Genomic DNA, 27,953 nt, shown 5'->3' on the forward strand with positions numbered 1-27,953 from the left:
GGCAGAATGAAGCCTCATGAAGCATTTTCTTTATTTTCCAAGCCCACTAGATGGTGCTCTTGGTTTAAAGAGAGAGGCTAAAAGAATCGAAATCTGGTGTTTTAAACCTTTTGTTGAACAAAAAGTGCCATCTAGTGGGCTCAGAAAATAAAGAAAATGATTCATGAGGCTTCATTCTGCCATCACTACTAATCATAGCTATGTTGTCATTAGTTTATAATCACCTGAAACTAAGAATTGCAGTGTTTCTGTTACCTTAGCATGAGCTCTTCCACGCAGTCCATCATGTTTCTCTACAGCAGCCCATAACAGACAAACCCAACACTGGCTTTAGATAAGGCCACTTGGGTTTTCACATCGGCCACTGTAGTCTTCCTACACACTTGGCACACAGGAGTTTTAGTTAGTTGTAATCTGCAACCTCACCACTAGATGCCACTAAACCCTACACACCAGACCAGGGATACTCAACTTGCTTCGCCCAGGGGTTACTTTTGCTAAGTAACACAGGGCCAGCGGCCACTAAACAAACATTAATAATAATTATCAGATACAATGAATAAACAGCAAAAATAAATGTGAATTAACCTAGTTTTTTAGTAAATTGCCTGTTTTCAGCTTTTCATCATTTGCTGTCCTTTCTCATCTTTGCCAAACAGCAAATCCAGATGAGCAGTGCCGCACAGGTCAGGTGTGCACCGGGGTGTGTGTAGGATTTGAGATCTGAGGCTTAGCCCAGACCTTTTCAGAGCTCTATTGCTGTACCAATTTTTACAAGACCATATTGTCTCTGGGAGAAAAGTCAAAGACAACATACAGTGATGTGTAAAAGGTCACAAACAGAAACATCAGAGCCTTGGTAATTTATGCCCATACTGTATTTCATACTTTACAGTGTACGCTTGCCAAAGCAAAATAGAAATATTACTTAGAAATGTATATCGAAAGGCACAGCATCAAAATACAATTTGACATGCAAGTTTTTTTCTTTAAAAGTGGAGTAAACATTCAAACGTTGACCCATCTGGCCTGTCTGTTCAACACTGACAGCCGTCCATCACAGGGTGAATACTTAGCTTAGGGGTCGTTGCTTTCAGAAGCGTCCAGTCAAAATGGTAAAGCAAAAATAACTAATGACTTACAGTACTAAGGATAGAGCATGCATTCTCCTAAAGCTCTTGAAAGATCTGACGTTTGTAAGACACATTTTGACAAAAAAAAAAAAAAAAAAAAAAAATCCCTCTATACAAGAGCTGCGCCTGACCTCCATAGTTAGCACCCCACACTCTCCATCCTTTGTAAACAGAGACCATGACTACACCCTTCCATCACTTTCAGGACAGATGGCCCCTGTACATAAATATACATATTAAATATACATTCAGAGGAGCAGGGAGAAATGAGCATGCAAATTTGGTCCACCTTTACAGCAGTCAGCCAAAACCGAAAGCATCGACCCAAGACTCACCCTGAGAAACAACACTGACCACTTGGAGTTTTCCCCAAAGGACATGCAAAACAGGGGCTGGTTTTTGGCACATTTATGGTAAGTCTTTTTTTTTTCTTTTTCTAGTAACCACCCCCAACACCCGACTGGCATTTTTTTCTCTACCTCTTCAGAGGTCAAGAAGGCTATCTAAAACATTACTGCGAGCTCGCACTGTGCATGGCTTTAAGTCTCTTAATACAGAATTTATACAAAGTATCAGAGAGGCAAAGCACATTAAAATATTCCAGTTAAAAAAATACAATAAAGACTTAATATAAAAGTGGCTGTGAGCAGGAACATCCTGTCAGTCCACAGGAGGTGCAGTTCAGCTTGTTATACAGTAGATCTGCCAAAACATAAAGGCTGAAACACAGACTAATAACCCTGAAATCTAAACGGTGTTCCAGTTACTGTTGAATGTGCCGTGCAGGTGTTGGATGCTGCCGTCTCCCTTCCTGTTGTGTCTTCTGAGCTGGGAAAAGAAGAATTCTGTAATACTATTCATCTCCTCGTAGGTTTTTTTTTTTTTTTGGAGATTCATCTTGAGAGTTTGCTGATGACTCGAATGAGGGCGGCGTTCTCATCCTTGAGCCTCTGGTTGTCTGCTCTGAGGTCCCCCAGAACCTACAGAGACATCAGCAAACATGGGTTTTTTAGTTTAAAACACTTCAACTGTAAAAAGTAACACGGCGCTCTCTCTTGTGCCTCTTTCGAATGTTTTACTTCATACTTCATTGATTTTTATGTTTAAGGCACACCAAGCTGACAGTCAACCATCAGTCAGTGTTGGGCAACTGTTGAGCATCTGTTACCCTAGTCAGGCCGGTGTGTCCCACACAGTTGCCCCTCAGTTGTCTGATAATCAGTAACTCAAAGTTAACTGAGGCAAATGTGACATCTTGTAATTACACAATATAACATTTGGTTCAATCATATGATTATGTAGCTTTTGTGGGGTCACACATTCATACATTCAAGATTTGAATTTTTAGAAATACATCAAATCTGCTCGTGCACTGAACTGTGTGAGGGCCAGTTAAAGCAGGTCTGCAGCAGGTTGAACTAAAACCTCTCACAGTATGACCCCAAGTGGCATCTTAGTGATTTCTATAGGACACAGGAAATGGGGTTTGGACTGAACCACAGGTGCATTTCAAACTGTAGCTCCTGCACACACAACCCTGGGGTTTGACTACACGTCACGCTGCTGCAGGTTTAAATCCACCTTAAACTTTAACCTGCAGTTAGGCTAATGACAGCAACATCCCCATAGACTACATTAAGCATGTGCACTAATCAAGGTAAAGCTGTCTGGGCTTTAGCTTGTTGCGTGAACATTTTTAAAGGGGCATCGAGTACAACAGGTGTCCAACCTATATGGTCCTAATGTGCTGCAGTACCTGAGGTGCAAAAAAACTTGGTTGTTTCTTAATCTGCTTTAGAACTCAATTATTATTAATTTATTTTCCTCTCAGTTTTACAACACATCAAAGATAGAGGACAGTGCTGACAGTGAGAGACTGGGAACTGACAACATTTCATTGCCAAGCAAAGACAGGAATGTCCTGTAATGGACCAATTTTCCAGGCTTTTGGTTAAACTTATATGATGCATTGGACGATGCTTACCTGCATATGCCGCATGCAGGTAAGCCGCGTCTTTAACCACCTTGAAAACGCAAGGTCGGGCGCTGAGTGCTACTCTTGTGACTTTTTTGTGCCAGCTCTCAAGAGCACAGCAGCAAGTTGTGTCTGAGTTTGTTAAGCAACCTCAACAAGCACCGTATCATAGCCTATTTACCTGAAATCCTGAGTGTGGGACAGATGTTAAGCCCTGCCAGCCCTGCACTAAAATGATCAACTTCTTCTCCATATTAATAGGGGTGTAAATCACCAGCTTCATCACGATACGATATTATATCGATTTGTCACACCCTGAAAAAAAGGCACCCGGGAATGGGGATGGCTTAGCTCTGGTGTTACAGCGCGTCTGCCGTGCGTCTACACTGAAAACTGAATTTGAGGGCGCAAAAAAACATGGTATATGTACGGCCCTCAACTTCTCAAGATTTTTTTTTTTTCTGAGGTTCACCCTGAGGTTTTCAGCTCAAAACAATATTGCTTGTGCAACTATTATACTCACTGTAATCACTTGAGAATAGAGCACCAAATTATTACACTCATGTTAATTAAGAACAGCAAGCAATGTCAAAGTGAAGATCCGTACTTTCAGCTCATCCTCCAGTTCCACTGCTTTCCTCTGGAGGGCCAACTTCTCCTGTCAACAACAGATCAACATCACAAACTGACAGACTGACAGCATGAGAGCAAACATTTCACTGTCTATGGTTTCTGACACCTTGGCTCCATGCTCTGCTGAACCTGCAGAGGTGTTAACATGCAGTCATTCTCTAGTCTGTTATTTAACCTCACCTTACAAAGCCAAGTTATTAATACATCTAGAACACATCTACTTTCACAGTCCAACTCAAGAACAAAAAATAAAACTCTTTGATTTCTAAAATCAACACTTACGATCTTGATGCTTTTATCTCTCCTGTGATACACAAATACATGTGCTATATATATACAGTACACATTAGTATTTACTTACAAATCTCTCCAGCTCCAGAAGGGCCGGCCTGTCTGTGCTGCTCTCTTGGTTCTGCCACAGAGACAAACAGTGTTCATACAGGTGAGTGTGGGACGACACAACTGCTGCAGTCTGTGGCAACTCAAACACAAAATTGAATTTTTTTCAATAAGATATCCTCCTCACCAAAATTTGACATCAACAGTAATAGACACAAATGAACCTCAATTCTCACATTTGATTTTGAAAAAGAAAAAAAAACTGTACAAGGTTCTGATTGACTAAAGACTGTCACAGAGCTAGTTTCAGCTTTTGTTAAAGAAAACAATAAATGAAACATAAACAACTATTAAAAGGATGATTTGTGCTGCTGTCCACCTTCACAAACTCCTAGTTATGGCTGACTCAGACAAATGTCAGCGCCCACGTAGTGTCCCTCAGTTCTAGGGCTGTTTGAATGAATCTCGGGAGTCAAATCCAACAGTAAAAACATTAATACTAATATTTACATGCAGCCAAAGAATGTGAGCCAGAGGGTGAGTTTCCAGTTATCACGTTGCATGGGACGCTCTCTGTCGACACTAAATCTCCTGATTAGACATGCACTTCTGTTGCATCATGTCAACAAACTGCATACTGATCAGCTATGTGATCAGGTAACCACTTAAAAAATGGGTGAGTGCTTGCTATCTTGCCATGTTTGCACTAAAGAGCCAGCTTCTTTAGGTTTATGAGGTGAAATGAAGAGGTACACGAAGCACTGCCAGACCAAACACAACATCAAATATCCATTCATTCTGAAATCAATGGTTTGCCTGTCAGGGCAGAATCTTTACTGTGTTTGTTGCCATTTACAGTTGCACTAGTTTCTCTCCTCTCTGTGTTTCACCGAGGGTGGGGTTTTGCCTGTCCACACACATAGAGCTGTGCTGCAGCAGAGTACAGGAGACAGGTGAGGAGAACTTAATAGTGTCTTAAGTTGATGACAACTTGTTACGTGCAATTTAAGCAAGAGCCATAGGTTTAAGCTAATAAAGGTTACTAGCAAGAATCAATTGTTTTGTCTATGAACTTTGACTCTTATTAATGAGCTGAATTTGAATGCCAAAGTCATGTGTCATTAGTGTTAGGGAAGTAAATTAATAATATTAATAATATTAATATAATATTAATTAATAATATTAATAATGAATAACATCATGATGAAAAAAGGTGTTTCGCACAGAATTAGAATCTATATGTGGCAGTAGGTGAGTACAGGGGGAAGGGTCACTCGAGCGTGGTACACTTCTTCAAAAAATCATCAGGCAGAAGCCTGTGCATCAGTCTTTTTTTGAGCATACAATACACATGCTGAACAAATCAAACGTATTGTTAAGGATAACTGGGCCATTATTAAGTGATACTTTGTTGAGTAAAGTCTTTCCTGCACACCCTATCTTTTCTTTTAGACGCACCCCCACACTTACAGACAGGCTTATGCATTCACATCTTCCAGCAGACAAAAAAGGTACTTGGTTGTCCAAACCATTTGGCAATTTTAAATGTGTTTATTGCCCTCACTGTGACAATGTTATGCAAACTAAACATTCTGTTGATGTTAAAACAAACATAACAATACTACTGTTGTTATGTACCGCCTCAGTTGTCCATGTGTGGGAAGGCTTTATCTACATAGACTGTACATAAAGATGCCTGAGGGATCGCCTCACTGAGCATAAATATGCTGTTAGAACAAAAAATTGCAACTAACCCATGGCTAGACACTATAGTTAACTCCATAATGATAATGATTCCTTATTACGCACAGACGGCATTGAACACAATAAACCTTTGGTCAGCTTTCTGGACCCATCAACTGGATACTTTAGAGTATATGGTCTTGATGAGGACATGTCTTTTGTGATTTGGCTCTGTTCTCTATAAGCTTCACCATTTTTCCTCACAGCATATGTGTAAAGATGTGTGTGTATATATTTCATATACATATATCATACATCTTATTTAATGATACTCTGTGTTTTTGTGTCTTGTTATATTTTCATTATTTTCTACTTGTTTCAGCTGTCATGTCATCATCTGTATCATGTGTAGGGTTGGGTACCGAAACTCGGTACTTTTTGTACTTGGTACCGATTCACGTCGATACTACCGAGTACCGATTCACTTAAAATGAATCGGTGCCAAATTTCGGTACCTGAGGTGGAGGCGGCGAGAGCGCATGACTCGCACCTCAGATTCAGCAACAATGGCGACAAAAAAAATGTGCAGACAAAAGTTAACGTGCAGCACTGTTCCTAAATGTTCTCAATAAAATGTTGAAACTGAGAAGTTTAGACTATGGCCCGAACGACACATAGTGCGTCCAAATTCACACCCGTTCTTCTCTGTGGATATTATCTGCGGCCGTGCGTCATAGCGAGAAGCCACGCATATCACGTGAAACATGTAGCTTTCGGACAAGACCAAGCACTTGTCGGTAATCCAATGTTTTCACAGCGAAAAAAATTGATAAAGTTACAATAAAATGATGTATAACAGAGCTTTCATACAGCTTTGCACACACATTATTGTTGGATGGATTACATATCACATGAAAGCGCAGGACTGGAGCTTTCCAGTGATACCACACACATCATTGTGCTGTCATCCCATCACGCTCTAAATACAGATCAATTGTCTACAAAATAAAAACCTGATGAATTTCTTTACAATCCATTATACAGATCTTGTTATCAGTCACTTCATATAGTGAGGAATATCGTATCTTACCACGTCTTAGGCTTGCGTGTGTTTCTCCCTGTCTATCCACATTTGTAGTCCGGCTTTCAAGATGCAAATATCTCCATATTGTCCAGTTGACACTCCATCAAACTTTGTATGACAAGACCAGCCACTTCACCTTTGCGCACCCAGACAACTGCAGCCTAATTATGCATGCATGACAGGGCCGTAGTCACCATATACGTTGAGGGAGACACGTGCCCCCCCACCAATGCCCAAAATGCCCCCCCAATATATAACTGAAACTGAAAAACAAATATTATCTTGGAGGACATCATTGCACTTGGTTGACTATTTTTCTATGATCTTAGATGTAAATATTGCATGTTTCTTCCAGATAAAACACATTTTTGACTTGTGAATGAGTCAATGGAATTTCTTGCAATAATGAAAAAATACTGGCAATTATGTCCGCCTGGCACAAACCACATGTTTTGGACAACTGTGAAGTGACAGAATGTCCCACCATCATGGTTCTTATATTGCCAGATTCCAGAGAGTCTCCCCTCTTCATATATGGCAGAATATGTCAACTTCCAACTTGCTATGCAGAGATACATGTAAAAATGTAAGAATTTAGGCACACAGATTTGTTTTTTTCATTGATATAAAAATTAATATAAAATACAGGCACATAGAGGGACATGAAATGATGGCAAATCTGGTTAGCCCAGATTGTCCTGAAGAAAACAAGATATAGCATGTGTATGTAGCCTTTATAATGACTGTGATACGAGCTTAAAAGTAAAGGCAGTAAAAATACCCCAAAAAGGCCTAGGGCCCATAGGGTTAAAAAGTACCGAAATAAGGTACCGTTTGGTGCCGGTACCGAATTCCAGATACCGGTACCGTATCGCTTCAATTATGAACGGTACCCAACCCTAGTCATGTGATGGCCTCCTATTGGTCCCTGCTACTAAATATACCTTTGTTGTGTGTTTTTAAAGCCCTGACGAAGACCGGCAGTGGTCGAAACATTTTGGCTCTTTTAATGATTTAGCTGCTACAATAAAGGCTTTTTAATGCTTCCTTCCTCTTTGTCTTTATTTTTGGAGTGCTTGGATTGCCTTCCTGTGTATCCTGTTGTTTCCTGTTCTCCAAGAGCACCTGACACAATGTTTTGATCTATGTTTGATTATACAGAGCAACCAGTCATCCCTCTCTTTTTCTACGTGAAAGCAAATGTTGTTATTGTGGCACGCTGCCACATATAATGAATGTTAGGGAAACCCTGAAACCTGTGATTTAACACCCCTAATAATTAACTGGGTTGGCAATAATAACAGGCTAAATTGAGCATTAAAAAACTGAATATAATTTGAATATCAAATATAATAAGGTATGAAAGACTGGCAGCTATAATCTGTTCATGATGTCACACACACACACACACACACACACACACACACACACAAGGTCAGATGTAGCAGCAAACCTGCCGAACCTGTCGGAGTCTCTCCAGCTCCACTTTGTTTTGGCTGAGCAGCAGCTCCATCTCTTGCAGCTTGTCCTTCAGAGCCAGGTTCTCCTGTAGTTCTTTAAAGTACAGCTAGAGGGAAACAAACACAACAAAGACCTTCAGACTACACCAACCCCAGGATAAAAGTGTCATATGTGCAGGTGGACATAGCTTTGTTGATGCTATATTACAGCCTAGCAGGGGTTTCAGTTGAGTCCTCTCTAGAGCTTGTTGGGTATCATTCCTGTCCTGGTTTGTCTAGATCTCAGCTGTAATTCACCTTCAGCCCTCAGGTGTGTTTTTCAGGAATGTGTGAGCTTTTCTATGAGAAGAGGGACACGTACCGTTCTGTAGTCAGCTGATAAGTCTCGCAGTTCAGTCTCACTGCAGAGACACAAAAGAGACTTTTAAAGACCTTACAGAGAATCCTCCCCACAAACAAACATTTACCTTTATGTCCTGGAAGTGATACCACATTTTTGTTGACGACTGCAATATGCAATAAATTCTTTAAATGTTTTTCCCTTGCGGCCCTCAAGACCTTCAGCTCTACTTCAAAATCCTTTTTTTGTTTTTTTGTTTTTACAGGAAACAAATGTAGAATCAAAAAAGTCAAAAAACAAAATATTCGGTGATCTTAGCTTGTCTCTGGATAAGAACTGAAACCAAACATGTGCGGATCAAACCACTAACACTCACTTGGAGGTACTGTTACTGTTTGTATCATCCAAATCAGCAACATCATCTTCGTTCTGGAAAACAAAAATTACATGTGACAAATGAATGATTGATTGATAAAGACTGATCCACTGACAGTCAGCAGGGTTTAAAAGCTCATAAAGCATTAGAATCTCAATACATGTCAGTCTTACAAACATTTCACTAGAAACATTAATCATTATGATTGTGCTCATGAGATATTCAGTTTCATCATGACAAAGAGGAACTGGTTTGGCTGCACTTTTACTTGCTTTCAGTACTCGCAATGCTGCAAAAATTAATTAATTTGTTCATTAAAACCAGCTGACAGCCATAAAGTAAACTCTGCTTTGGCCTGTTTAACAAAAATCTGTGACCTGATATGCGGTGAGCTCCCTGCCATGTTTTCAATGATGTGACAACCTCATATTTTGTTCTTACCTCTCCACCTGGCTGAACAATGCCCGTGGAGCGTCTCTCCCTCCTCGCTTTCCTCCGGTCCCTCACTCCCAGACGCTTCTCTCCCTCTGACTCCCCCTGGTTCACTGGGTCTGTATCTGAAACACATGGATGTCAACAGAAAACAAACAAAATCTAACTAAACACGTCCCTTGCTACTGAAAAGATCCAAAGAAGAATGAGTAACATATGACAAATCCAGCTAGAACACTACTGGTGCTTAACAGATGGGGTTTCAGTGAGGCCGGAGGTCAGCTCAGCATTTCTGCAGCCGTCAGGTTGATTCGTTTAAAAAAGTCTGTATAACAGGAAGCTGTCTTATCTTTCACCTCAGTTTCAACTCCACCTGTGCAAGCTGAGACTTGACAACAGCGAGCTCAGTTAGCGTGAAAAAAAAGGCTGTGTCTGGCCTTGTCAGCTAATGTTCCAGCACATGAACTTTCAAAACTGATCAGCCGATGTGTTAACTGATCAAACAGGCTGATTAATGTAAATATGCCAATCAGATATACTATACCAGACGAGGAAATGCTCACTTCCCCGTTTTAAAAAAAAACAACCAAGGGTGGAGTGTGGTCAGAGGTGACACAAATGCGAGGAAGAGGAAGATGTACACGATGAATATATGGTAGCCACCCTGCCAAATAAACCACATTTAATACTCCCACACCACAGCAGCAGCCCTTTGAACCCATGTGAGAGAACCTCACTTCCCTTCAATGCTATCTGGAAGAGCACTCCACCCAAAATACATCATGTTTGTATTTGGTGGTCTTGTATTACAGTAAACAGAACTGACTCAAGCATTTCACCCTCACTTACCCCTTTCAGCAGGCGTGACGGTAACAATGGGGCTAACAGGCTGGATGTTGCGAGGCGGTGGATCTGCAGCTCTAGCCACAGTCTTCTCTGCTTCTTTCAGGTCCGTCAGAGTCACACCCTGCCAGCACAGAGGAAAGACTAATCACTCAGAGGCCTTCTGTTGCACTCAGAACTCAACAGTTTCTTGGTGAAAATACGCTGCCTTGCAATCGAGAAGGAAAATATTGATACATGATACATCATCTGTTACACACACACACACACACACACACACACACACACACACACACAGTGATTTCAGTCTCTACTCAGTATGCCATTACTCCACTGTATCTTTACATAGACAATAGTGGTTTGCTGTTTAATTAATGCTCTGAGTTTTGCATACATGACCATTGAGTTTTGCAATAATCAGCTGAACCACATCATTACTCTGTCAATGATTCAGTCATTCCAAACTGTGTTGCTCAAATATTTAATAATTTACAGCATCTGCAGCAGCTAAAAACATTAGTGTGATTGTTACATCAGCCAAGTGAGCATCAGTTCATACCAAACCATGTTTGGTGTTAAGCAGTCACATGTCTGTCTAACTGACCACGCTCCTGACAGCCACAGCAGCGGTGTGCAGCACTGTGAAAAGTAGGGGTGGGAATCACCTCATAATTTGATTACAATTCAGAGGGAAGCGATTTGATAATAAAACGATTATTGATGCATCAAAATTTCTGATTTCTAGATATGATTTATTTTTCTCACTGTGTGACTATTTGATACTTTTCAATCATAACATTGTGTATTTGTAGTGATGCGTAATTAAATTATCAGATGAATTTACTTGCATAGTATCTGGCTCTAGCTATATATATATATATACATATATATATATATATATATACACACACACACACACACATATACATATATATACATACACACACACCATATATATATATATATATATATATATATATATATATATATATATATATATATATATATATATACACACACAGTACAGGCCAAAAGTTTGGACACACCTTCTCATTTAATGCGTTTTCTTTATTTTCATGACTATTTACATTGTAGATTCTCACTGAAGGCATCAAAACTATGAATGAACACATGTGGAGTTATGTACTTAACAAAAAAAGGTGAAATAACTGAAAACATGTTTTATATTCTAGTTTCTTCAAAATAGCCACCCTTTGCTCTGATTACTGCTTTGCACACTCTTGGCATTCTCTCCATGAGCTTCAAGAGGTAGTCACCTGAAATGGTTTCCACTTCACAGGTGTGCCTTATTAGGGTTAATTAGTGGAATTTCTTGCTTTATCAATGGGGTTGGGACCATCAGTTGTGTTGTGCAGAAGTCAGGTTAATACACAGCCGACAGCCCTATTGGACAACTGTTAAAATTCATATTATGGCAAGAACCAATCAGCTAACTAAAGAAAAACCAGTGGCCATCATTACTTTAAGAAATGAAGGTCAGTCAGTCCAGAAAATTGCAAAAACTTTAAATGTGTCCCCAAGTGGAGTCGCAAAAACCATCAAGCGCTACAACGAAACTGGCACACATGAGGACCCACCCAGGAAAGGAAGACCAAGAGTCACCTCTGCTTCTGAGGATAAGTTCATCCGAGTCACCAGCCTCAGAAATCGCAAGTTAACAGCAGCTCAGATCAGAGACCAGATGAATGCCACACAGAGTTCTAGCAGCAGACCCATCTCTAGAACAACTGTTAAGAGGAGACTGCGCCAATCAGGCCTTCATGGTCAAATAGCTGCTAGGAAACCACTGCTAAGGAGAGGCAACCAGAAGAAGAGATTTGTTTGGGCCAAGAAACACAAAGAATGGACATTAGACCAGTGGAAATCTGTGCTTTGGTCTGATGAGTCCAAATTTGAGATCTTTGGTTCCAACCGCCGTGTCTTTGTGAGACGCAGAAAAGGTGAACGGATGGATTCCACATGCCTGGTTCCCACTGTGAAGCATGGAGGAGGAGGTGTGATGGTGTGGGGGTGTTTTGCTGGTGACACTGTTGGGGATTTATTCAAAATTGAAGGCACACTGAACCAGCATGGCTACCACAGCATCCTGCAGCGACACGCCATCCCATCCGGTTTGCGTTTAGTTGGACGATCATTTATTTTTCAACAGGACAATGACCCCAAACACACCTCCAGGCTGTGTAAGGGCTATTTGACCAAGAAGGAGAGTGATGGAGTGCTCTGGCAGATGACCTGGCCTCCACAGTCACCGGACCTGAACCCAATCGAGATGGTTTGGGGTGAGCTGGACCGCAGAGTGAAGGCAAAGGGGCCAACAAGTGCTAAACACCTCTGGGAACTCCTTCAAGACTGTTGGAAAACCATTTCAGGTGACTACCTCTTGAAGCTCATGGAGAGAATGCCAAGAGTGTGCAAAGCAGTAATCAGAGCAAAGGGTGGCTATTTTGAAGAAACTAGAATACAAAACATGTTTTCAGTTATTTCACCTTTTTTTGTTAAGTACATAACTCCACATGTGTTCATTCATAGTTTTGATGCCTTCAGTGAGAATCTACAATGTAAATAGTCATGAAAATAAAGAAAACGCATTGAATGAGAAGGTGTGTCCAAACTTTTGGCCTGTACTGTATGCACAATAATAAAGTAAGAAGCAGTACCTGTGTGGAGCGACGAGACTGCCGCATCAGTCGAGAGCGGGCTTTCCTTTGAGACTCAGACTCTTCATCTCTGACTGGAGCCTGGAACCTAAACAAAAACATCCATATGATCCATATTACACAAGTTATATATTCACATTCACCATTATTATACAGCACGCTTCTATATGAAATTATACAAAAATGTTTTGTATGCCTGTTCCTGTGCACTGTGTTGTTTCTTACTTGCGCCTGTCAGTGTTGGGGGTGTTGGGGCTTTCAGCTGCAGGGTCCCTTGTCTGAGGAGTGGGTTGGACTCTAGCAGTGCGGTTTGCCTTGTCCTGCTCCTTCTCCTCATCTTTCTCCTCCGGTGTCTGAACCACACAAGAAACAAGAAAAAAGGCCATTAGCTTATCAGTTATTAACTGTCCCCTTTCAACAGTTTGATTCATAGCCCCAGAGGGGAAACATTATTACTGACAGCATACTGTTTAAATGAGTGTTTTTCATTGACATGCTTTAAACCAGACCAAAAGCCTTCCCGTCATAAGTTTCAACACGTCACACATCAGGGTCTTGCCTCTGTTGAAATGCTGGGTGTGTAGGCAGTCACATAGCTAGAAACTCTCAGATTAAATCAATTGATATGAAAAGTATTTCGACAGAATTACACGTACTTCCCCACTGGAAATATCTATCATTGCTGTTGGTTTTGAATTTGCATATACATTAGACATACCATAGCCTGGCCTTATCTCTGATTTCCTCATATTCATGTTGTTGTTCTTGGTCATTATTAGTCATCTGGATATATTCAAACTAAAATGAAAGATTATTTCTTTGCCAATATTAAACAGAAAACTCTGAAGCAAAATCAAAATCCAAACAACAGCTATGGCTCCATCCAATGCAAATTTGGAGTTTTTAAACAGGCTATGTAGAATAATAGTTAGTAATGTGTGTTAGGTTGACCACAAATCAATTGCTTCCTATTTCTATGCTTTGCAGCAGAAAAGGCTGATGAATATCTAACATGACATCTTTTTCCACAACTCATTACTGGTTTCAATCCATTATCTGAAACCGCTGATCCTTTACAGGGTGGCAAGAGGGCTAGAGCCTATCCCAGCTGACACAGGGCGAGAGGTGAGGTACAGCCTGGACAGGTCGCCAGACTATCACAGGGCTGACAGATAGAAACAGACAACCACCTAGGCTCACTTTACCACCTACAAGCAAGTAAGAGTCAATGACTAACCGAGCTTGCCTGTCTTTGAATTGTGGGAGTAACCTGGAGAACCCGCAGAAAACCCACGCTAGCACATGGAGAAAATGTAAACTCCACACAAAAGAGCCCCTGGCCAGGGTCTGACCCGAAACCTTCTTGCTGTGAGGAAATAAAAATGTAAGTTTTGAAATTAAAGCACCGCAGGCGAACATAAAACCTTTTTTGCAATATCAAGGACGTTTTATCACATCTGTGTTTTCTATCCAGCTTTTCCATGATGTACTTCGTGTCAAAAAATGTCAACTTAAAAAAATATATAATTACCACCTTGCGGTTGTATGCCTCTGCAAAGCCAGTCAAGTTGCAGTTACAGTTTACATACATGTCTGTCCAGATTCATATGCAGCCATGACAACTGGCAATGCTTCATATATGGATACAAAGAAGCTGCATACTCTAAAATGTAGATGCTTCACACACATCTTCCCCCTGCAGCACAGAAGATCTGTACAATCAGCACAGTTTAAGGTGGACACCCAAGATTAGTGTCGCCAATTCAGTATCTGACCAAATGTCTCCCCTTCTGTTCCCGAGTTACGACGCTGACTAATGACTAGTGTTTTTGCATTATATAATGTCACAGTGAAGTTAAATTTGACCTTTGGGATATAAAATGTCATCACTTCATCATTTTATCCTATTAGACATTAGTGTGAAATTTTGTCATAATTAGCCCATGAATTCTTAAGTTATGACCAAAAACACGTTTGTGAGGTCACAGTGACCTTGACCACAAAATTCTAATCAGTAAATTCTTGAGTCCAAGTGGATGTTTATTCCAAATTTGAGGAAATTACCTCAAGGCTTTTTAAGATAGTGCATTAACGAGAATGGGACAGATACAAGGTCACTGTGACCTTGATCCGTGACTGCCAAATTCTAATTAGTTCACCCTTGTGTCCAAGTGGACGTTTGTACCAAGGCATTGTAGAGATATTGTGTTCAGAAGAATGGACAGATGGAAGCATCGAGGCATACAAATATATGTATGTACATACATACATACATACATACAGTACAGGCCAAAAGTTTGGACACACCTTCTCATTCAATGCGTTTTCTTTATTTTCATGACTATTTACATTGTAGATTCTCACTGAAGGCATCAAAACTATGAATGAACACATGTGGAGTTATGTACTTAACAAAAAAAGGTGAAATAACTGAAAACATGAAGCATGGAGTAGGAGGTGTGATGGTATGGGGGTGTTTTGCTGGTGACACTGTTGGGGATTTATTCAAAATTGAAGGCACACTGAACCAGCATGGCTACCACAGCATCCTGCAGCGACATGCCATCCCATCCGGTTTGCGTTTAGTTGGACGATCATTTATTTTTCAACAGGACAATGACCCCAAACACACCCCCAGGCTGTGTAAGGGCTATTTGACCAAGAAGGAGGGTGATGGAGTGCTGCGGCAGATGACCTGGCCTCCACAGTCACCGGACCTGAACCCAATCGAGATGGTTTGGGGTGAGCTGGACCGCAGAGTGAAGGCAAAGGGGCCAACAAGTGCTAAACACCTCTGGGAACTCCTTCAAGACTGTTGGAAAACCATTTCAGGTGACTACCTCTTGATGCTAATGGAGAGAATGCCAAGAGTGTGCAAAGCAGTAATCAGAGCAAAGGGTGGCTATTTTGAAGAAACTAGAATATAAAACATGTTTTCAGTTATTTCACCTTTTTTTGTTAAGTACATAACTCCACATGTGTTCATTCATAGTTTTGATGCCTTCAGTGAGAATCTACAATGTAAATAGTCATGAAAATAAAGAAAATGCATTGAATGAGAAGGTGTGTCCAAACTTTTGGCCTGTACTGTACATACACTTAGTTCTCCATGATTTTACCTTGTCAACAGAGCTGACTGTGGATGTGGTCACACTTTCTGGACTGGACACTGTTGAGCTTTCTGGGGAAAAGAGAACAAGGATCTCTGGAATCAGCACTGTGACACACATTTACAGAGCTGTAGTATTTTTTGTCAACACAGCAGTTGACTCACCGGGACTGCTCTCTTTCTCCTCACTCAGCTCCAGGCCTCCTGAAACACCTCTCTCTTTAGACTGGTCCTGCACGTTCATCTTGTCTTTACTGCTCATCCTGCACACTGAGCTCCTGGAAGGCATGACATGGGGACAGATGTTGGCACTGATTGGATGACACTGCCCAAGGAGACTTTTCAGGTCTCCTGCATTAATTACAAGGCACTGCTTATCTTACTGTACGTCTTATTGTCAGGTGGTATTGTCACAATCTTTATTATTAGGTAATGTATGGACGTGTTAGTGGGAGTAAGGAATGTTCAGTTGTTTTTAGTTTACTCTTGATAGTTGTCAGGGAAACCTGCCCTGTGTTCACAGGAAGAAAGCATTAAATTTTTAAATTGGGAAACATAATCAATTCAGTATAAGTTACAGTTGAATACGAACCTCCGCCGTTTGTTTTGTGCGTTTGCAGCAGTGGAGCCTGGTTGGTTTTGCCGGTCCAATATGGACTGAGGAGACAAGGGCAGTTGTCAGTGATCTTTTGAAAAAGTAAATGCATACCAGATAAAGACAAACTCTTTCTCACATTTGCTTGCTTCTGTGATAACTCCTCCAGGAGCTCCTCAACACTTTCATCAGCTACATCAAATGGTGTCTGACCCTATAGAGTTAGAAACAAGACAATAACATGGAACACAAAACTGAAAACAACCAAACAGGCTACAAATTACCAAACTGTCAAGGTAAATATTTTTTCTGTAAATGAAAGAACACACTGAACAAAGAGTTATGATGTTATAAGAAAGGTTATAATTTTTAGGGCCTAACCGCGTTGCTGCGGGCCTCCATGTTGCACAGGTGCTCAGCCAGAATGCGACAGGCCTCCCCTTGACCCCAGTGTGCTGCAGCATGGAGAGGCGTCCAACCATCAGAGTCCATAGCTGACACATCCAGCCCACACTGACACAGTATCCTGGGCAACACAAGAGCAAGGTGACAACAGCATAACTGCATGACTCACTGTATGACATAATAAAGATCTCCTGATGAAGAAAATTACATTTCTAAGTTCAAATATTATATTCAATATGAACTAGAATTGCAGCCCCACAGTTGTATGCCTCCACGCACCATTTAATTTGTCTTACAGTTTCTGTCCATGTCTGTCAAAACATGGTTGCTTCACACACATCTTCCTCCAACAGCACAGAAGATCTATACAATCAGCACAGTTTCACCAATTCAGTAACTTACCAAATTTCTCCCCTTCTGTTCCTGAGGTACGACGCTGACTAATGGCTAGTGTTTTTGCAATATATAATGTCACAGTGAAGTTAAATTTGACCTTTGGGATATAAAATGTCATCACTTCATCATTAAATCTTGTTAACCATGTGTGTGAAGTTTTGTCATAATTAGCATACAAATTCTTGAGTTATGGTCAAAAACATATTTTGTGAGGTCACACTGACCTTGACCTTCGACCACCAAATTCTCATCAATTTATTCTTCAGTCCAAGTGGAGCTTTGCATCAAATTTGAAAAAATTACCTTAAGGTGTTTTTGAGATATCGCATTCACGAGAATGAGATGGATGCATGGTAACAGTGACCTTTAATTTTTTTTAATTCCCTCAGGGCGTTCATGAGAATAAGACAGACGTACAGACAAACAACCCGAAAAACTCATGCCTCTGGCTATGGCTATTGCTGGCATGGAGGCAGATAAATGTCAGGAGATGCTTACTTGAGGGCCTCTAGGTAGCCTTTGGCAGCAGCCACATGGAGTGGGGTGGCCCCAGTCCTGGGGTGTTGTAAATCAGAGGGTGGGCCCTCAGCCAACCAGGTCCGGGCATCGTTCAAGATCTGCTCTTCCTCCAGCCGTTTAGCTGCCTCCAAGTCCACACCTGAACACAAACAGGAAATGTTAAACACATGCGTCTCTTGTTTTATCTGTGTCTACAGTATAAGGCACACTCAGTCAGGGTGCAGTCTATATTACTAATCATAAAGGATGCATTGTATATCAGTGACCAACACGGTTATTGTTATGATAATGTACTCTCTTAATTCCGCTTGTTAATGCTGAGCCTTGGCTGTGGACTTTGGACTTCACTTAAAACCTGGTCCTGAAGTGGTATTTTTGGACTGAGACACATGCAGGCACGCACAGAAAAAAGCTACCATTTAGTTTAAAAATATATATTTATTTTCCCTTTACGCAAACAGGAAAATGAGCAGGTAATGTTTGCAGTGGTGCAATGTAACTAAGTATATTTGCTCAAGCGCTGTACTTGCAGTTGCATGCATTCCATGCTAATTCATACTTCTATGTGTCAGAGGTAAATATTTTTTACTGCACTACATTTGTCTAACAGCTTAAGTTACTGTTCACATTACAGTGTTAAGTGCATTCCTTGGCCAGTGAAAACCATGTATTTCCAAATGCACTGATTTTGAATGTTTGTGATAAACTAGAGGATGGTGTATTCCTTTATGTGGTGAGAAAATTCTACTTCTTAAGCTGAATAAACACAGCTGGAAAATGCATCGTCACAAAGCTGAAAAGAGGGCTGTTTTTCTGACACCATGAAAAGTTGACAGCCATGCTACAAACATATGATGATCTTAAAGAATATGATGCATTGCTGTAGATTAAACTACCCAACAGTATTCAAACAGCTCATTGTACTGGCGTTGCTGTCAGTCTCTCCTCATCCCCTTAGCACCACTTCTCAGTGAATGTACAGTACAGGCCAAAAGTTTGGACACACCTTCTCATTCAATGCGTTTTCTTTATTTTCATGACTATTTACATTGTAGATTCTCACTGAAGGCATCAAAACTATGAATGAACACATGTGGAGTTATGTACTTAACAAAAAAAAGGTGAAATAACTGAAAACATGTTTTATATTCTAGTTTCTTCAAAATAGCCATCCTGTGCTCTGATTACTGCTTTGCACACTCTTGGCATTCTCTCCATGAGCTTCAAGAGGTAGTCACCTGAAATGGTTTTCCAACAGTCTTGAAGGAGTTCCCAGAGGTGTTTAGCACTTGTTGGCCCCTTTGCCTTCACTCTGCGGTCCAGCTCACCCCAAACCATCTCGATTGGGTTCAGGTCCGGTGACTGTGGAGGCCAGGTCATCTGCCGCAGCACTCCATCACTCTCCTTCTTGGTCAAATAGCCCTTACACAGCCTGGAGGTGTGTTTGGGGTCATTGTCCTGTTGAAAAATAAATGATCGTCCAACTAAACGCAAACCGGATGGGATGGCATGTCGCTGCAGGATGCTGTGGTAGCCATGCTGGTTCAGTGTGCCTTCAATTTTGAATAAATCCCCAACAGTGTCACCAGCAAAACACCCCCACACCATCACACCTCCTCCTCCATGCTTCACAGTGGGAACCAGGCATGTGGAATCCATCCGTTCACCTTTTCTGCGTCTCACAAAGACACGGCGGTTGGAACCAAAGATCTCAAATTTGGACTCATCAGACCAAAGCACAGATTTCCACTGGTCTAATGTCCATTCCTTGTGTTTCTTGGCCCAAACAAATCTCTTCTGCTTGTTGCCTCTCCTTAGCAGTGGTTTCCTAGCAGCTATTTGACCATGAAGGCCTGATTGGCGCAGTCTCCTCTTAACAGTTGTTCTAGAGATGGGTCTGCTGCTAGAACTCTGTGTGGCATTCATCTGGTCTCTGATCTGAGCTGCTGTTAACTTGTGATTTCTGAGGCTGGTGACTCGGATGAACTTATCCCCAGAAGCAGAGGTGACTCTTGGTCTTCCTTTCCTGGGTGGGTCCTCATGTGTGCCAGTTTTGTTGTAGCGCTTGATGGTTTTTGCGACTCCACTTGGGGACACATTTAAAGTTTTTGCAATTTTCCGGACTGACTGACCTTCATTTCTTAAAGTAATGATGGCCACTCGTTTTTCTTTAGTTAGCTGATTGGTTCTTGCCATAATATGAATTTTAACAGTTGTCCAATAGGGCTGTCGGCTGTGTATTAACCTGACTTCTGCACAACACAACTGATGGTCCCAACCCCATTGATAAAGCAAGAAATTCCACTAATTAACCCTGATAAGGCACACCTGTGAAGTGGAAACCATTTCAGGTGACTACCTCTTGAAGCTCATGGAGAGAATGCCAAGAGTGTGCAAAGCAGTAATCAGAGCAAAGGGTGGCTATTTTGAAGAAACTAGAATATAAAACATGTTTTCAGTTATTTCACCTTTTTTTGTTAAGTACATAACTCCACATGTGTTCATTCATAGTTTTGATGCCTTCAGTGAGAATCTACAATGTAAATAGTCATGAAAATAAAGAAAACGCATTGAATGAGAAGGTGTGTCCAAACTTTTGGCCTGTACTGTACTTTTAACTGAACTTCCACCATTCCACCACACTGATCTACCTCAGCAATGTGCCACCATATACTTGCAGACTGTCTTTGCAGTAAATTCTCCTCTGAGGTGCCATTTATAATCAAGCTGAGTGGCGAGCTTCATAGAGTGAGTGTAACCGTAGCAACGGTGGACAGCAAGGGTCAATCAAAGAACTGTGTTACAATTATTGACGATCATATGCTGCATTCAGCATTGCCTAGTTTCACCATTTGATCCAAGTTTGGTCAGCATGCGAGACAGAGAGAGAGAGAGAGGGCGAGAGAGAGAGAGAAGCAGGTCTTTCTATCCACTTCTATACTCTTTGTGTCTGTGGTGGTGGCCCACAAATAAAAATGATTTTGAGCTGAGAGATGAGCAGGGAGATCTGGCCCCCGGTAAGATGGAGGAAAGGTTACTACAGTTCATTTACACACACTACCCACATTAGTGCAATACAAACCCGGTTGAAAATCAGCAGAGCATCCCTTTGATCAGTAATCATCACTGATAATCATCGATTATCAGCATCAGCCCTGAAATCCCATATCGGAGCATCTCTATTAGGCTTTTTAGTGTGCAAGGTCAGCATTTCTCTCTTAAGCTCTCTTTTTTCCATTATTTACACAACTAATTCTGTCAATTTATGCACAAACAAGTGCAACACTCTGAATGCCTTCCAGGAAAGGTTGTTGCAATATGGTGATTACAGCAGTTTTTCCCCCTAGGATTTTTTCCAGCAGCGGTGCTTAAGTGACTTTTATTTTGCTCTGCTGACACAATTAGGGCTTTAGACACATATTTATACATGACTGTAGATGTCATATTACAATTGATATAATGCTTCCCATATCCCATATGCTGTTACAATCACTCCTGCACATGGGAGCAGATGTAGTATTTGACATCTAGCGTTTGAATGAATGTTGTGACTCTAAGTTTGCTTTAAAAAACACTAATGACTGTTAACAAGAACAACACAGATACAAGTTACCTACATCAAAATTGTATCCAAGTAATTAAAGAGATTTTTGCGTGATGACATCAAAATTAGGCCTGTCACAACAACTACTTTTGTTTGGCAATGTGTCCTGAAATAACTGCAATAAACAATACTATTGTCATTTTGAGACCATTTTATGTCACTGATATAATAATAATAATATAATAGCAAAATATTCAGGCACACCCTTTCAAAGAGCAATGAACTTTTAAGTCTGTGGGATCTCCAGGTATTGGAACTGGAATATGAGAAAAAAAGTTAACATATTCTTAATTTTTTAATTAACACCTGTTAATACACACAAGGAAGTTTATAAATGTATGGTACCTTTAGAGGAATAGCCCAAAATAATTCAATTTGAAACTTTATATAAAATTTGGCTCACAAAAACAAAACCAAGCGATGCCTGTTGTGACTAGTGGAATAGTTTAGCAAATCTCCAGAGACACTGCCGTTACCTCCATAATCTGGATTATGGAAGGCCCGGGAGCTGGGAGGTTTACTGCTGGATAAAGGGACCGAAAGATAAAGTTGTGAGGTAAAAAAACAAAACAGACTTTTTGGCTTGTTGCAGCCTCTACGGAAGCATTCAGTGTGGTGTGTATATGACGATGTTCAGTGTGAGCTACACTTTATCAGAACCGCCAGACTATTGAAGCTCTCGTAGCAGCGAAATTGTCAAGAGAATTTATCTCACGTTTTTCTTCACTTGATGAGCCTTCAAACTGTTTAGAAGACTAACCCCATGAATTGATAACGACCAGTGGCCCATCAATCAGATCAGTGTTCAATTTCTAATCCTTGCTCCTTCCCCAGGTGCAGCGGCACTGCTAAATACATATGTAATGCCATTTTATGCTGGATTTCGCAAACGTTACCCATCCCTACAATATGCATCTCTTTTCCTTGCCATAATCCATTGTTTACAATATAAAACAGTTAATCCACTGTATGCAAAACGTTAAGTAAAAATGCCACTATGCCACTCTATTTCTTAATGGCAATTGACAAATCACAAGTCTCAATTTTTTAGTAAAATCCTGCAAAGTATACCACTGATACATGGGTGGCCACTTTTCCATTCTTTATCTGGCATATTTGTGTATGCCCGTCAATATCTTTCTATTTAGCTCAACTAACACTAGAATTACTGCCCCGGGGTTGTATGCCTCCATGCAACAGTGAAGATTCTCTGACAGTTTACATCCATGTCTGTGAAAACACGGATGTTTCACACACATCTGTCTTCTGGCAGCACAGAAGATCTATACAATCAGCACAGTTTCAAAACAACAATCACCAATTCAGTATCTGACCAAATGTCTCCCCTTCTATTCCTGGGATATGACTATGAGTAATGGCCAGGAAAGTGTTTTAAGCAGAACATAATGATGTCAAAGTGAAGTTGGCCTTTGACCTTTTGGATATAAAATGTCATCACTTCATTATTTTATCCTATTAGACATTTGTATAAAGTTTTGTCTTAATTAACATAATAAGTCTTGAGTTATGGCCAAAGACATGTTTTGTTAGGTCACACTGACATTGACCTTTGACCTTCAACCACCAAAATCTAATAAATTTATTCTTTAATCCAAGTGGACGTTCGTGCCAAATTTGAGTTAACTCCCTCAGGGCCTTCTTGAGATACTGCATTCACAAGAATGAGACAGACAGGGTCACAGTGATCCTTGACCTTGAATCTTAACAGTTCATTGTTGAGTCCAACTGAATGTTTTTGCCAAATTTAAAGAGATTCCCTCAAGAACAGGACATCACACATCCACTAAACACCCACTTCACCCCTCTCCCCTAAGGACGCAGATACAGAGTACTAAGGTGCAAAAGGGCTCGCCTTGGGAAAAGTCTGATCCCTGCTGTCATAGTGGCCCTGAACAAAAGGCCTCGCTGAACAGGCCAGAGTGTGGACTCTGTTAAGTGTTGACACTGTTTTGTTTGTCTGGTTTCTAATGTTTGTTTCCAAATGTGTGTCTTGTTCTGTTCTGTGGTGGATAATGAGGAATGGAGATGGTGCTGTGGAAAAGAATTTCCTTAAGGGGACAATCAAGTCTAAGTCTAAGGTGTTCTTGAGATATTGTGTTCACAAGAATGTGACGGATGGTGTTGGACAACCTGAAAACATAATACCTCCTTCTATGGCTATCGCCGGCACGGAGGCATAAACAAATGTGCTGTAAATTCAACAGAACATGCTCTAGACAGAAACACACATTTGACACAGAACACAACGAATGATGAAAAAGGGGTGTGTAGTTGTCAAAAGATAGCAATCACTCACCCTGTCTCACAGTGTAACTCTGAAGGAGGGACTCAGTGGCCTCATCAAGAGCAATGTCCAGAGGAACGTCACCGTCACAGTTCACGGCAGTAAGAGATGCGCCTCGCTGCACAAGAAAACTGACAAAACAAACATGGACAGAATGAGATTCCTTTTAATTGCAAACATGTTTACAAGGTCTGTATAAGGACAACCAATTCTAAACAGACACACCTAACCCTATCACATTATCTTCAAAGTCAGACCAAGAGGCATTATTCACATAACTAGAGACTGCAGGGGAAAAAAGGTACATCAGTTGTTAAATCATTTGAGCTGCATGTGTTTGTGTGCCAGGCCAGCCCACTCATGCTTTAGCTGACTTGTTGTCTTGCCAAACAGGAAAACAATGTTAGTATTGTTGAATGCATAAATACCCTGGCACCCACACTGCATTCTGACGTCCCCAAAGTGGCAAAGAGTACTGTGTTACACAGCTGTTACGCTGCTGCACTATGTTAACAGTACAGACAAACTCACTCTGCAATGTCAGGGTAGCCACAGGATGCGGCAACGTGCAGTGGTGTCCATCCCTCACTGTCAACCTGGTTCACGCTGGCACCATGCTCTAAAAGGAAGGACACTATTTCCATGCTGCCATCTATGCAGGACTGTATAGAAAAAGGGAACAAAAAGACAAATAATACATCTGTAAATGTTTCTCTGTCATCTTAGCAACAAAACCAATAATTTCAATTAAACCTCAGGAGGAGAAACTGCCTCACCTGGTGGAGAGCAGTGATTCCATCTGCATTGGAACAGTTGATAATTTCTGGCACATCTTCTCCATCCCTCCTTCTGGTCTCTTCGGCCTCGTTCAGCATCACCTGGGCCTCGTCCGTATCCCCGCTGGCACAGGCAGCAAGGAACTCTGCAGCCCTGTCAAACCTCACCCTTTTCCTAAAGACAGAGAATACAGGCAGTCAAATGACCTCATTGGTTAGCAGTTGTAGCTGGTTTGCCAAGTTAAAGACGAGACATGCCATGCAGCACCAATGTTTTTATAGAGGAAATAGACAAAAAAGAAACACCTAACAAGACAACTGCAGTAGCCTTGTAAGAAAAGCCAAAATGTGATGTGATTTGATGATACAGTTCAGTTAAAAGATGAGGCAGGCAATATTCCAGGGTTTTGTTTCTGTCAACGAATCCCATGACAAGACTAGTGTTGTCCCAAAACTGGAATTTCTAAATTCGATAAAATACTTTATTGATAATATTGATATTAAGTAACATTTTTTGATACAACTGGAGTAATTGACATTAATGGGATGCAATTAAAAATTCTTAGCAAAAAAAAAAAAATACATATAACAACTATGACTTTTCTTTTCTTGGTTAGTAGCACAGAACAACAGAATGACAATGCAGTCAACATTAACAGATGGACCTTTAATAAAACTGGGCTGTCAAATGTCAATGCAGTAGAAAGACACAAATACTTTTGAAATCGGTGTTACATGACCAAAGAAAACACAGAACAAGGGCTGTGACATTTGGTTATACCAAATTGCACTGCGTTACATTAAACCAATAAACGCTCCAGCTGGTGAGCGACATGACGCAAGCTTGCTTGTTTTTTCTCAGGAAACAACATGGCAGCAGGCTGGTAACAAATGATCTCAAATAATTACAGTTAAACAGTAGCTTAAATATGATTCTGAAAACATTTGAGGGAAAAAAAAGGCAACTCAGTAAGAGATTCTTTTGGACTGCGTTTGAGGGAGAGAGAAAGAGAGGCGAGCCTCCCTCTCAATCCACTTCTATACTATTTCTATCCGTGGTGGATGGCATACAAAAATGAACATAGGGTTGTAACGGTATGGGATTTTCATGGTTGGTGACCGTCTCAGAAAATATTGCGGTTTCACGTTATCATGACATTACAGAATTATTATAATTATTATAAGTCAAAATGACCCTTAAAGGAATGAAAAACAGAGGGATTATTTTTGGTGTTTTATTCCTATTACTGAAACTTGAAACTATTTTGTTAATGGAAGTATGTGTAAAAAGTCTCCCTTTTAAAAATAACTAAAATAAAGTTGAGATTCACTGTCCAGTTGCATTTTTTTCCCCAATATAATAAATGACCAAATATACACGGTATGATAACTGACATTTTTAATATCACAGTATACCGCTGCAAACCTACATGAAGAAGTACAATTTGTAGTTCGAGTAACATCCCTAGAGCCAGCCAAAAACCGCTGAATGACACACTTGAGCTGAGTGGTGAGCAGAGAGATCTGGGCACTGTGAGATGGAGGGAGGTTTACCAGAGTTCATTTTCAAATACTACCCACATTGTAAGGCTGGTTGAAAATCGGCAAAGTATCTCTTTAATATTTTCAGACATCCCTACCTATATGTGAATCTTTAGAAAATGAGTCATAATATAAAGTCTAATAATCTCCCCAAACAGTTGGGCCCTGTAGTTTTTTGCAAACAATTCTAAAAAAGGAAGTTATGTCAATAATAAAAGTCAATTATGTATTCTGTGGGAAATACTGTCTGCCGTGCATTTGGTGTGCTGGTGATTATTTAAGGCAGCGAGATGGTGTATGTGGAATTGACTGAAAATAAACTGTAGTGGCCATGTTCATGTCACTGAAGGAACATGTCAGCCAGTGGAACAGTATGGCTCACTGATGTGGATTAATAGTTTCTGGATGACCATGGAAGCCAGTGGAAATAAACAACCAAGACCAGGCTCTGAAGGCAATACTGGCTGTAGGATCAGCTCAGTGGATGTTTTGGTCTTTTTGTGGGATTTGTTGACAATGATAAAAATGTGAAGAGAGACAAGATTTCAACATGGTCATTTCTGAAGTCAAACTGTTTTGTGTTATAACACAAATGTCTCTGAGTGTCTTTCAGTCAGTGTTGGTGAGGGTCTCCTTGTGACCACTCCATGCTAATTCAGATGATGTAATCATAATTACTGACTTTTTATTATCAATATTCATACCTTTTCTGTGCTTGTGACAGACTGACCTGCAACCATGACAGCAACTACTGTAATACAAAATTCAACGCCAGTTATCAGTAAGGTATGTGCTGTCAGCTTAAAGAGAGATGCTCTCTGACTGTATTGTTGATACACTGGTTCGACACAAGCACTGCAAAATGATATGTGATGGCAGTCCCAAAAATTCATATGAAAATAAGTGACAAGTGAATTAGCAACGCAGAGAGTCCTGAACAAACAGACCCTCATCCAGACTGACTGTATGACACTTTGCTAATGTCAGCTAACGTTAGCTAGCTAACACAAACACTGCAAACTATGGCCTCAGAGATGACCACTGACAGTCTCAACACAGGCAGAACATTATATGCTTAATTAAATCCTAAACGATTTTTTTTAGCAGCAGGAGGGCGCCCGGTGCTGTACTGTGAGACAGGTTATATTATTTTATCAACCCCTTGTCCAAACCCACGAACAACTTCCCTCATTTAGCATTTCTCTTCAGACGTTAAGCTAAGCTAGCCTGCTGAGAGCCGGCTGCTATTGTCAAACTGTGTGGCAGGAGACATTTCCTCACCGTCGTTTGAGGAAGGGGCTGGATCCATCTCTGCTTACACACACGGGCTGGTCCCTCGACGGGTCGCTGAGCTCGGCCTCCGGCTCCCCTGCTCCATTGTCGGCATCGCCCCGCCACCTCCGCCTGGGCACGGCCGGCGCTTTGTCGGTGCATGAGCCGGCCCAGCGCTTCAGCTGCTCTCGCCGCTTGGTCCTCGCCGAGTCCCCCATTACTTATCCCAGGAGGACTGTGTTTTTAAAAATAAAACATTCACTAGCAGGGAACGACACACCCTCCATGTGTATACTTTCACTTCCTGGTTCTTGCTCTGGCGCTGGATGTGGAGGAGGAAGCCTCGGCTCGTGCTTGTTGGCGTCTGGAGCGCGCATCGCTGCTCAGGCTTGTCTGTCTGACGTCACCACCGCTGCTCTGTAGTAGAGCCCAGAGGGGAAATGCTGAAATAGCT

At 41.0% G+C, this 27,953-nt stretch overlaps 1 protein-coding gene across 5 annotated transcripts; it reads right to left on the reverse strand.

Annotated features, from left to right (window-relative positions):
- Positions 1–860: 860 nt before the first annotated feature.
- On the reverse strand, positions 861–27,882 carry ppp1r12c (protein phosphatase 1, regulatory subunit 12C). Of its 5 annotated transcripts, none has more exons than XM_033624545.2 (20): positions 27,509–27,882; positions 24,686–24,860; positions 24,441–24,571; positions 23,922–24,040; positions 17,980–18,139; positions 17,062–17,206; positions 16,820–16,894; positions 16,678–16,742; positions 16,251–16,363; positions 16,096–16,157; positions 13,202–13,329; positions 12,977–13,064; positions 10,305–10,422; positions 9,465–9,580; positions 9,024–9,076; positions 8,669–8,708; positions 8,310–8,414; positions 4,103–4,153; positions 3,716–3,766; positions 861–2,113 (listed from the first exon to the last, which is right to left on the reverse strand). In XM_033624545.2, exons 1-20 carry the CDS (start codon positions 27,715–27,717, stop codon positions 2,027–2,029), a joined length of 2,091 nt encoding a protein of 696 aa, XP_033480436.1. In that variant the 5' UTR covers positions 27,718–27,882; the 3' UTR covers positions 861–2,026. The 5 variants fall into 5 exon arrangements, with proteins under 5 accessions (XP_033480436.1, XP_033480434.1, XP_033480435.1 ...); XM_033624543.2 differs by having other exon boundaries at positions 4,103–4,213; XM_033624544.2 differs by having other exon boundaries at positions 8,301–8,414.
- Between the last annotated feature and the right edge of the window lie 71 nt (positions 27,883–27,953).

The sequence above is a fragment of the Epinephelus lanceolatus genome, chromosome 3 (assembly GCF_041903045.1).
Source record: "Epinephelus lanceolatus isolate andai-2023 chromosome 3, ASM4190304v1, whole genome shotgun sequence".
Classification (NCBI taxonomy): domain Eukaryota; kingdom Metazoa; phylum Chordata; class Actinopteri; order Perciformes; family Serranidae; genus Epinephelus; species Epinephelus lanceolatus.

Excerpts from the sequence above, each read along its gene's own strand:
- ppp1r12c (XM_078163822.1), bottom strand. The coding sequence starts at position 27,717 with ATGGGGGACTCGGCGAGGACCAAGCGGCGAGAGCAGCTGAAGCGCTGG. Across the intron at positions 9,581-10,304 it reads CGTCACGCCTGCTGAAAGGG|ATACAGACCCAGTGAACCAG; the intron begins GTAAGTGAGGGT and ends CATGTGTTTCAG. Across the intron at positions 2,114-3,715 it reads AACTGGAGGATGAGCTGAAA|GTTCTGGGGGACCTCAGAGC; the intron begins GTACGGATCTTC and ends ATGTCTCTGTAG.